Source organism: Panulirus ornatus, chromosome 66 (genome assembly GCF_036320965.1).
Source record: "Panulirus ornatus isolate Po-2019 chromosome 66, ASM3632096v1, whole genome shotgun sequence".
Lineage (NCBI taxonomy): Eukaryota > Metazoa > Arthropoda > Malacostraca > Decapoda > Palinuridae > Panulirus > Panulirus ornatus.
The window spans coordinates 5,967,204-5,979,630 of record NC_092289.1 but is presented as its reverse complement, the minus strand read 5'-3'; the positions used below and the strand labels follow the sequence as shown (position 1 = coordinate 5,979,630).

The window sequence follows — 12,427 nt, the reverse complement described above, 5'->3', positions numbered from 1 at the left end:
CATTACAGAGATATGAAGGAAAAAAGCTATGCAAATTATGTAAGGATTCAATCCACTAGTTTTTGCCTCATTCAATACACCAGTATCATATGAGACTTTACATTCATAGTAACACCATCACTAGCACTGCAGAGCAATTAAGTTTTCTTGATTCCCCCCCCAAGCCGTCTAGGCAGTCATTCTCCCTTCCCATCTCCCAACTGACATCATGACGTCAATAGTGACAGTGTTCTGCAACAGACCCTCTTGCTATTTCACCCAGTGACAGAATACCCACTGCCATGGAGCTTTGTCTGCCTTGCCTCGGCCTCCAGCTGATTATGAACCACCAATTAACCCCCTCGGTGCACTGGCAGAAAACTCTCTTACGTGTTTGGTGGCACGAAACAGGGGTGTGCTTCATGCGCTGGGTGCACTAAATAACTACCTTAAACCTCCAAGCGCCATGACGCGGTCCGCGGGAGTGGTCTGTGTGTCTCCACAATACCCGAGTCGGGAGGTCACCCACCGACCCAAAGGTACTCACATGGTCCTCTCCTGCAGCTGGCGCACTTGGTGAACGTGAAAAAGCCCGTCAAGAGACCGACCAAGAACCACTGTTTTAAGAGCAAGCCCGTGGCGAGATCACGACAGGCCCTGGGAACAAACACCAATATGTAAACAAACGGTGGTGTGTGCGGGCGTGCTATTGGTCGGGTCTGCGCACCAGCCCCACACACCCACCACTGACAATATGGTTTATTTCTCTCTTTATTGCTATTGGCGAGGGGGGTCCGCGACGGCTTCGTCTGCAGGCAGGGCGGCAGCTGTGTCAGGGTGGGGTGGTGGTGGCCCTCCTGGCTCTCAGCAGGGTCACTCATGCTTTCTATCTTAAGGCTCATTCATCCCTCTTCTTTCAGGTATCTGGCAATTTCTCCCCATTTTTTTTTTCTCTTTCTCTCTCTCTCTAGCTCTCTCTCTCGCTCGTTCTCTCTCTCTCTCATGGAAGTTTAATGCTGACTTTACGCCTTGGAAAAATGCGAGGGACTCCCAAGTTTGCCAATGATAGCGAACTTATATTTATCTAAATATATTAATCGTGACAGATGGTACGTACTTTGAGATTTCGATACAGCTGTTAACCTAACCTAATTATATTTATTTGCAAAATAATTTCTATGGTGTGGGAGTTAATAAACTGTATAATTATAATTTTGCTATTGTTGAAGGATACATTTTATTACCACTGCGTATCTTTTTTAGCGTATATTTTTAATGCTAGTTCAGCTTTATGCTATTAAGCTGAACTCATAAAAACAAAACTAAATCAGTTCCTTTATGGAACCTAGAGTTTCACCAATGTGTCGTTGTTAAGGCAACTAAACTTAATAAAAGTTTCAGCTGGTCATTTATAGGCAAACCGTGGGGAAGGGGGGGAACGATATCCAACAATGAATTGAAAAAGTACTTGAAATAAAGGGACAATGTCTTACATTATGAGTTAGAGCACATTTGCGTGCGGTCATCGTTTGTATAAGATGGACTCGGACATTACGACACATGACCTTCAAGAATGTACAGTGAAATATCCACTACTAAAGAACAGCACTTTCGTTTCTTGGCCTTTGTCACTTGCCCAACATCGTGCGGGAGCCATACGTTTTTTTTTCCATAAATGTCTTTCACCCATACTCTTTTCATGAGTTTGGCACATACCACAGTTCATTTATGGTTTTGCTTTTATAGCAACATTACTACTCACATACCAGCACTTCCTTTCACAATTTCAACACACGTAAGTTAGTCTGCATATTACTGCTATGTCCACGGTGCCACTCATTGGTCAAATTCAATGTCATATTCCTTTCCTTGGAAATCTGCTAGAGCGATCTCTCCAGAACCGCTACACAAAGTCCCAAGCCACCCTTAAGAATTCACACAGTGGGATCCTCTTTACATGCTGATACCCGTAGGTTTCTGTTAGTAAATATGCTTCTATATACCCCAATGACTCCTATCTATGACCTCCTTCTGTCAGGTCACAGCGGAGTGCTGCCCCAGCAACCCTTTAGCTAGGTAGCAACCTGGAATATACCCACTGCCCTTTACAGTAAGGCCCAAGGGCGCTCCAAGACATAATTCGCACCCCGGTGTGGAGTGACCCCAGCAGTCTGCTACCTGCAGGCAGGAAAATAATTGGCCTGGAAAGGTATTAAACATAATCACTGGAAAGAATAGCAACCAAGCATCTCATCCTGATCAGCATGAAAATGCTAACTAACCAATCACAACGGGTTCATATATTTAGCCAGGGCATAAGAAACTACGAACATTTTGTATAGCAAGTCCATAGATAATCTTAAACAGTTCATGTCAAATAAGCAAACTGATGAAGCAAAGGTAGTTTCCGGGAGAGGATATATCTCATAACATCATCAGACTTCTAAGACATATGCCCGTTAGTCCATTCATCTGGCACTTTTCGTACAATTAGCTCGTTTTCTATTTAATTTCCTCAAAAATCATGGTCTCAAATCCATTAATATACAATCTACTTCCTTTGATCTCTCTTAAACCCAACTGCAAGCAAAACTCCAACTACAATCTCTAACATCATGTGTGCATCAAGGCTGGTGTTTGTTCATGCTGTAGAACAGAAACTCCCATTGTTTGTCTCGTGGACCTTGAGTCTTCAAACTATGAATGTATCTGGAACAAAATGTCCATACCTTATATTACTTTGTTTTCCACATTCCCTCCAATTCCACCAACTACATAATAAACTCCTCAACTATGTGACTTGCCATGGTACATAGTTCTTTTCACATCAACAAACTGAAATCCTCAATGAAGAGTATCTGTCGAAGCCTGTTATGATCCTCTGTCTCCTTGTTCCCTCCACTTCTTACTTGTATATCCTCTTTGTCAACTTTTTCCTCCTCACTCTCTCCATATGTCCAAACCATTTCAGCACAGCCTCTTCAGTTCTCTTATTACTTCTCTTATAACTATATCTCTCTCTCTTACCCTTTCATTGTTTACCCGATCAACCCACATTACACTACATATTGTCCTCAAACATTTCATTTCTAACACATCCACCCTCCTCACATTCTCATCCATAACCCTTGCCTTGTGTCCACACGGCATCTACCTTCAAACATACCTACTTTCATCTTTCCAAATAAAGACTTCTTTATCCACACGTTCTTCAATGTTCCCAGAACCTTGGACACTCCCCACCCCCTTGTTGGCATTTCTACTCCCAGGTATCTAAAACACTTTACTCCCTCCGAATTTTCTCCAGTCAAACTCATATTCCACCTAATCTATAATTTTGCAATACTAAATCTAGCAACTTTTTATTCACATTTACTTTCATCTTCCTCTTTTCACACGCACTCTTAAACTCGTCACCAACCTCTACAGTTTCTCATTTGAATCACCAGTGTTGTCATTGGCACAGCAAACAAATGAATTATTTCCAAGGTACTTTTATCTCCTACAGACCACATAACCGTCCCTCTTTCCAAAACCGTCTCATTTAGCTTTCTCACCACACCATCCAGAAACAAATTAAATAGCCATAGTGACATCACACACCCCTTCCGCAGACCCATCTACTCGCACACACGCAAGACACTTCATAAAAACTCGTCACTGTTCCCAGCAACTTTTCTCTATCATCCTTACCATATCTTTTCTCCAGATCCACAGAGGCCACAAGGTAATCCCTCTGTTTCTTTAAGTCTTTCACAGAATTCTTCAAAGTAAACACCTGATCCGAACATCTACAGCTCCTGAAACAAATCCACCCTCCACATTTTTTTTTTTTTTTCATATAGTAACCAACAGGACAGGGGTAAATAACATACCCTAATCAAAACTATCTCGGATGAAAAAATAAAGAGTAATAAGAAAAGAGAATACATATCTGTCAGGGCTCCACTATTGTTTATAGACCTGTTTCTTAATGGAAGAAAGCTTATATTCAGAGAAATGAAAAATGAAAGGAATTCCACAACCTAGCTGATAAGGGGTGTAAAAGGCAGCATCATAATAGCCAGTCCTCAGGTGGCCTGTATCCATACAGAAACTGTAGGAAGCAGCAGCCAAACGCGTTCCACGAGTCCAAACCTTGGAGATGGAGACACATGCAGACACTTCATGAGAACAATGGCCGAAATAACGCAAAGATCAAAGAGGGCGCGCGCGGCAACGTCGCTTACGGAAAGAAAAGGTCGAAAACAGGAGAATCAATATGACTTTTGACCCATACGTGTGACCAGTATTCCTTACTTGACAAAATAAATTTAATCCCTGTAGACGTGAAAGAGCTGCTCATACGAAAAATATTTACGGTATCTTCAACAATTACAGCTTTTTGAAAAGCAGAATTTGTGATGTCGATTATGTGGGTTTCTGGGTCAAAGTGGAGGATGTGGTTATTCCAGGCACACACACACACACACACACACGCATATATATATATATATATATATATATATATATATATATATATATATATATATATATATATATATATATATATAATTACAAGGTTGAATTATAGTTGTTTGAAATTGAAGTGAAACATGATTAGAGGGAATGTGATAGTGCAATAACAAGTATTAATGGGAATAGGAGAGGAAAACTTTGTTGAGGTATGTAAAGTGGAGTCATCAGCAGAAGAGTAAGATTAGAAATAGAAGAGAGATCTCTAACTGGGAGAAGAAAAAAAGAGTAGGTAATGGGACACAACCTTGAGGAACACCAGTGTTGACAGGTTAGGTTAAAGGAAAGTCGCCCCAAGGAGCGACGACTAGGATGAAACGACCTGAGAGGGAACGGTGCATTTGAAAACGGAGAAATAAACCGAAGGAAAGGAGTTTATAAAGCATAGATTTATGCCACATCCTGTCTAATGTTTTTGGAGATGTCGAGGACTACGACAAAAATTTCACCAAAATCCTGAAGAGAGGAGGACCAGAGGTGAGTGGCATAGAGATCATCAGTAGAAAGAACTAGCACTGCGAAATCTGTATTGGTTATCTGAAAGAAGAGAATGGGATTCTAAGTGCTTGAGAGCGTGAGTTTTGGAGAGTTTCAAAGACTTTAGAAACAGCAGAAGTGAGAGCAATGGGGCGTTCGTTGGAGGTGGTCAGAACAGTCTTCTTATTTAGGGATGGGCTGAACAAAGGTGTGCTTCCAAGTGGAGGGGAAAGTCTGGGTTTTTAGACACAGGAGAAATATGCAAGTATTAATGCTAGCTCAGAGGCGAGCAAGTATTATTGGTAGTTCAGAGACACACTCCTTTAAAACACGACGAGGTATGCCATATGAACCATACACCTTGGCCACCTGCATCTGGGAGAGTACCTGGAAGCCATTGCCCAAGAAAAATATAAATGGCATAGGTTCATAGGAAGGAGGATTAGAATCTGAATCATCCAAAGATGAGATGGAAGAAAACATGGAGCCAAAAAAGAGCATCTTCGTCAGCGGTAGAGTTAGGAATAGATTGAGCAGGTCGGGGAAGAGGAGGGAAAGTTAATTTACCGAAGTTGGAAATGCTTTTGGTTGAGGACCAAAAAGATTTGTCAGTAGGAGTCAAGTCAGCACACTTCCTTGTTATGACAGCGCTCCTGGCTCTTCGAAGTAGAGTGGGTTTCTGGGGAAGGGAAGAGTTTCATGGTCCAGTACGCACCGTCCCTGATGCGAACAGGCATGAGAGTAGGAGCGATCAAACCTCGATTGAAGAGATTTGGAAGATAGGATGCAGGACTCCACCTTAGCCAAGTTATCCTTTGCAATGCGTTCAGCACAACACGAGTCATCCCTACCAGAGAACGAGCACCCATCCCGGGGAAAGAGTCCACAAAGAAGCTGCACAGGGACATCCACTGGGCTCTCCCAGAGTGCCAGAGTTGACGTTTCAAGGGGGGAAAATATAGGATGGACATTCGTAATTAGAATCAGAAAAAAAAATATTATGCCCAGAGAGCCCTCATGGGGCATAAATGGTGTATGAATAGCGGGAGGGTTCAGGAAGGAGAGAGAGAGAGAGAGAGAGAGAGAGAGAGAGAGAGAGAGAGAGTTAGGAGAATGGTCAAGACGATCAGGTATTCGGGTAGGGTGTTTAATTGTTCCAGATCGTTAAGGAGAACAAAAGAGAAGGTTTCTGCTCCTTTAGGATCGGCTCTTGTTAAAGCCTAACCACTTTGTGGTGTACGTTGAAATCCCCATAGAGGATCTTATCGCGTGGATGAGAAGAGAGCAGAGCTTCAAGGTAAGAAATGAAACTGTCGAAGATGTACACGAAGTTGGAGGAACTGGCGGGGAAATAAACTAAATAATAGAAGCAGGATAATAGAAGGTAGAGAGACTTTGAGTCGGATGAAATCAAAGAAGACTCATGATCCACGAGGCGAGCAATAGATTCATATATATATATATATTTTTTTTTTTTTTTTTCATACTATTCGCCATTTCCCGCGATAGCGAGGTAGCGTTAAGAACAGAGGACTGGGCCTTTGAGGGAATATCCTCACCTGGCCCCCTTCTCTGTTCCTTCTTTTGGAGAAAAAAAAAAAAAAAAAAAAAAAAAACGAGAGGGGAGGATATATATATATATATATATATATATATATATATATATATATATATATATAGACAGAGAACCAGGTCTAGGAGCTGTATGTATGGAAATGGGAAGGATCCCAGTTGCTCAATGGCCGTCAAGTGGGCGCTGTGATCCATCCAACCCTTACCTATCGGTGCCAAAAAGTTCTGTTGTGATTGTATTGGCGTATATAATTGCTTGCTAAGTACAATAGAAAATCTAAAAAAGGAGATAAGGATGTAATTTATGTGGTGTCAAGCATTGTGTATGAGAAAAAGAGTGTATGGCAATGAGACTGGATGCCAGCAATCCACGAGTGGTTGAGACAAAGGGAAAAAAAGACGGCTATCTGGAGTACGTAACTAACGCCACGGTGCTGGCTGGCATACTGCGCCGCAGCCAGCCACTATCCTATCCTCCCTGGACAGTGGTTGCTTCCGGCAGCTATTACAGAATAGCGCCGGCAGTAGATGCTACTTGCGGCAACTAAAAGTTACGTTGCTCTGTACATTCCTTCACCCTCTCAGTCACTACTTTCCCATACAACTTACCGGATACACTCAACAAACTTATACCACCGTAGTTCGAGCTTTCTTCATCATCCCCCCTTGACTTTATATTAGGGCATTTACATGTATTTACCTAATCGTCTGGCAACCCATTGTGATCCATACATACGTTGAATATCCTGATTAACTAGTCAACAAAGCGGTCACCCCCCTTCCTTCAGAAATTCATCTGCAATACCATCCACTCCAGCCGCCGTGGTACATTTCATCGTACAGAAAGCTTCCACCAACTCCATCAAACCACTCTTTATGACTCACTTCGCATATCACACCAACCCAAACACCGTACAACTGCCACTTTACCATCACACATTCAACCATATATATATATATATATATATATATATATATATATATATATATATATATATATACAAATGGGTTTCAGACCGTCATGACAACTCAACACGTTTTATTTATATATATATACTCTGAACTTTGTCAATATAGATTCGCTATTTCTGCTCCCTTAGGATCCTCCTTGCACAATGACATAATTTGCTTTTAATTTGACTCGCCCACCCTTGTGTCCAATCTGAAACGTCCACTCAGGCAGTCTGAGAGTGCTTATCTGTCATTCCTGCTCTGTTTCTCCCCTGACTTTCCTAAGGACAGTTACTGGTTTGCTGGATGGAGTACGTTCATTTGTTCTGACCATATAGTGGAGGTTAAGTTGGCTTCTTTTACCAGACCTCTTCTCCCACCTCCACCATTTATGGCTTGATTACTGCATTAAGCCAGTCGCATCAGGAATTGAACGTATCGCGCCCTGAAACTCTTTCCATCATGCCTGAATCACACTCCACTCTCATTCTTTCTGAAATAAATTCCAAAGCTGTTCTTCACAAAGTTGAGCACACATTCATAACGGGAAAGTGTGCTGATTTCACTTCTTTATTTACAAGGTAATCTTTCCTATACTTAACCCAAAGCATCTCCAACAGCTTGATGTGTTTGGTTCATCACATTCCATTACCATTAACTGCGTCTGCTATCAGGAAGCCCTCGTCTTCACCCAAACCACTTTAGGACTTTTTTTGTGTCTGGAAAGAGAACTCAACTGATTATTGGCGAGGGACTTATGATATTATTCTGTGCATGAACCATTTCTCAGTATCTTTATGTATCCGTTTGTGACTGTGTCATACATTCATATCTCTCTCCCTCTTCTCCAGTAACAAACATTAAACCCAGGAATGATACTTCTACCTCTGTTTCTGTTGACTGTTTCGTTGTAAGGTTTGATCAGCATCATGTCCGACCTTCCCTTCACTATCGCAGGTACAGTGATTTCTGCTGTAGTTTGTCCTGTGCACTGTTTTCTGTAACAAGTTTATTGATCACAGGGTTGGGGCAATGGTACTTAACATGCGTTGTTCATTGAATCATACTCCTTTTTGTTATATTCACGTTCTTGTTATTTTCACGCATCTTTCCTCTAAAAAGTGCTCTGGAATCATCAGTAAATAGTTTCTCATTGTTCCAGAGTTCACCTGGTACCAGTGTCAGTTGTACTTTTTCTACTAAGCAATCTGGTTGGAATTTCCTGCAGTTCAGGCAACTTGGGATCGTCCTTCTCATTACTATTTCGAACCTGGTTCCTTACGGCCATGCGATCGATGTGAATAATCCAATTTGACAGTTATGTAGACTGAGGTTATGAGTGATCACAGGGGAGAGCTTTCGGCTTGCATAGAAGACTTCGGGGACAATAAGGTACACAAACACAAGACCTTCACAGATCACTCATTTCACTAGTATATATATATATATATATATATATATATATATATATATATATATATATATATATATATATATATAATCCCTAGGGATAAGGGAGAAAGAATACTTCCCACGTATTCCCCGCGTGTTGTAGGCGACTAAAGGGGTCGGGAGCTGGAGGGCTGTAACCCCTCCCCTTTCTAGTACTTAAATTTCTGAAAAGGGAAACAAGGAGTCAAGAGGGGAGTGCTCGTCCTCCTCGAAGGCTCGGATTGGGGTGTGTGAATGTACCCAAGATGAGAAGAAAGGAGAGATAGGTAGTATGTTTGAGGAAAGAAACTTATATATTATGGCTGAGTGAAACTAAGCTCAAGGGTAAAGGGGAAGATTGGTTTGGGAAAGTCTTGGGAGTAAAGTCAGGGGGTTGGTGAAATGACAAGAGTTAAGGAAGGAGTAGCACTACTCCTGAAGCAGTTGTGGGAGTATGTGATCGACATAGAAAGTAAATTCTAGATTGTTGTGGGTAAACAAAGTGGATGGAGAGAGAGAGAGGAGTAATTATTGGTGCCTATGCACCTGGTCATGAGAAGAAAGATCATGAGGCAAGTGTTTTTTTGAGCAGCTGAGTGTGTGTGTTAGCAGCTTTGATGCACAAGACTGGGTTATAGTAATGGGTGATTTATAAGCAAAGTTGAGTAATGTGGCAATAGAGGGGTGTAATTGGTGTCCATGGGATGTTCAGTATTGTAAATGGAAGTGGTAGAGCTTGTGGATTTGTATGCTGAAAAAGGACTGGTGATTGGGAATACCTGGTTTAAAGAGATATATACTTAAGTATATGTATGTGAGTAGGAGAGATGGTCAGAGGGCATTATTGGATTATGTGTTAATTGATAGGCGTGTAAAAGAGAGACTTTTGGATGTAAATGTTCTGAGAGGAGCAGCTGGAGGGATGTCTGATCACTATATTGAGGAGGCAAAGGTGAAGATTTGTAGAGGTTTCCACAGAAGAAGAGGGAATGATGGGGAGAAGAGATTGGTGAGAGTGAGTGAGTTTGGAAAGGAGACTTGTGTGAGGAAGGACAAGGAGAAATAGTGTAAAATGGCAAAAGGTGAGAGCAAATGATGAGGAATAGGATGTATTTAGGGAAGCAGTGATGGTTTATGCAAATGATGCACGTGGGATGAGAAGGGTAGGAGATGGGCAGATCAGAAAGGATTGTGAGTGGTGGGATGAAGAAGTAAGGTTTTTAGTGAAAGAGAAAAGAGAGGCATTTGGACAATACTTACAGAGAAGTAGCGCAAATGACTGGGAGATGTATAAAAAAAAGCAGCAGGACAAGAGATAGGTGCAAGATGTTAAAAAGAAGGCAAATGAAAGTTGGGTGAGAGAGTATCATTGAATTTTAGGGAGAATAAAAAGACATTTTGGAAGGAAGGAAAATAACATGCATAAGACAAGAGAACAAATGGGAACATCAATAAATGGGGCAAGTGGTATGGTAATAACAAGAAGTGATGAAGTGAGGAGATGGAGCGAGTATTTTGAGGGTTTTTAAATGCGTTTGATGATAAGAGTGACAGATATAGGGCGTTTTGGTCAGGGTGGTTTGCAAAGTGAGAGGGTTAGAGAGAATGGTTTGGTAAATAGAGAAGAGGTAGTGAAAGCTCTGCGGAAGATGAAAGCCGACAAGGCAGTGGGTTTGGATGGTATTACAGTGGAATTTATTAAAAAAGGGGGTGACTATGTTGTTGATTGGTTGGTAAATTTATTCAGTGTATGTATGGACCCTGAAGGGCCTGAGGATTGGCAGAATGCATGCATAGTGCCATTGTACAAAGGCAAAGGGGATAAAGGTGAATGTTCAAAGTACAGAAGCATACGTTTGCTGAGTATTCATGAGAAATTATATGGGAGGGTATTGATTGAAAGGGTAAAGGCATGTACTGAGCATCAGATTGGGTTAGAGCAGTGTGGTTTGAGAAGTAGTAGGGGATATATGGATCAGGTGTTCGCTTTGAAGAATTTATGAGAGAAATACTTACAAAAACAGATGGATTTGTATGTAGCATCTATAGATCTGGAGAAGGCATATGATAAGGTTGATAGAAATGCTTTGTGGAAGGTCTTAAGAGTTTATGGTGTGGGAGGTAAGCTGCTAGAAGCAGTGAAATGTTTTTACCAAGGATGTAAGATGTGTACGAGTAGGAAGAGAGAAGAGAGGAGAGTGATTGGTTCCCAGTGAATGTCGGTCTGTGGCAGGGGTGTGTGATATATATATATATCAGGCTCCACAAAACTTTCCATGGTTTACTCCAGGCGCTTCACATGCCCTGATTCAATCCATTGACAGCACATCGACCCTGGTATACCACATTGTTCCAATTCACTCTATTCCTTGCATGTATTTCACCCTCCTGCATGTTCAGGCCCCGATTGCTCAAAATCCTTTTCACTCCATCCTTCCATCTCCAGTTTGGTCACCCACTTTTCCTCATTCCCTCCACCTCTTGACATATATCCTCTTTGTCAATTTTTCCTCACTTATTCTCTCCATGTGAATAAACCATTTCAATACACCCTCTTCTGCTCTCTCAACCACACTCTTTTTATTACCACACCTCTCTCCTACCCTTTCATTACTTACTTGATCAAACCACCTCACACCACATAATGTCCTCAAACATCTTATTTCAAACACATCCACCTTCCTCTGCACAACCCTATCTATAGCCCCTATATACCACACTACTCAAGTCAAATCCTCCCAAATGTTCAGGTCTTCATAACCCAAAGAATACTTTTCTCCATCCTTCACTTCCCCCTTCTACTTTTCATGAAAATACCCTCTTAATCAGTCTCTCCTCACTTATCATATCCATGAGTCCAAACCATTTCAGCACAAGCTTTTCAACAACCATATCCCTCTTACTGCCATTCTTTTCTTACCTTTTCATATCTTAGTTAACTTGACACCACATACTGATCTCAAATATTTCATTTTGAATACATCCAGCATGTCCATTTTTGCCCTTACGGATTGTAGAGCTCTGAAGTGTGAGACAAGGGTTAGTCTTTTGTTTCTACTTGGGGACTGGTGGTTGGAGTGGTTTGGTTGAGAAGGATCTAGGGTTGCTGCAAAGAACTGATTGCCACACTGGGGTTATATTTGAAGAATCTTTGTTACACTGTATAGGTGTTGAGCGTTCGTTAGAGTGCCAGTGATTGTTCTAAGTGCTCTGGTTTATGTACTTAGCATTTTAGTTGTATTTGTCTTTGACAGGTTGGATACCAGACATAGATTACAGTGGTGTGGATGAATTTCACATAGAGAAAGATAAAGGGAGCTTTTTCTTGTCCATATTTGGTGTTACTGTGTTCTTTGATTGTTTAGTTTGCTTGTTGCTTTTTTACTTTTATTTGGGGTGTGGGTAGTAAAGTCATGTGTGTAATATGTGATGCCCAGAATAGATGGAGTTTTGTTAAGTGGGAACAATTGTCCATTCAAGGTGACAGGAAGGTGCTAGTTGG

At 41.4% G+C, this 12,427-nt stretch overlaps 2 protein-coding genes across 7 annotated transcripts in view; one reads left to right on the top strand and one right to left on the bottom strand.

Annotated features, from left to right (window-relative positions):
* The window catches only part of LOC139746859 (uncharacterized), a 118,710-nt gene extending 117,898 nt beyond the window's left edge, over positions 1 to 812 (bottom strand). For 2 of the 5 annotated variants that reach the window (XR_011712244.1, XR_011712243.1), the window contains exon 1: positions 428 to 466. Coding sequence is in view for 2 of the 5 variants with exons in the window: in XM_071658482.1 (XP_071514583.1) it covers positions 428 to 447 (20 nt within the window). In the remaining 3 variants the exon portion in view is untranslated. Of the gene's footprint in view, positions 1 to 427; positions 468 to 526 lie in introns of those variants that run through there. The other 3 variants (XR_011712245.1, XM_071658482.1, XM_071658481.1) reach the window with 3 other exon arrangements.
* LOC139746857 (uncharacterized) overlaps positions 1 to 12,427 on the top strand; it is a 456,577-nt gene that overhangs the window by 122,315 nt on the left and 321,835 nt on the right. The gene's annotated exons all lie outside the window — the stretch shown is intronic.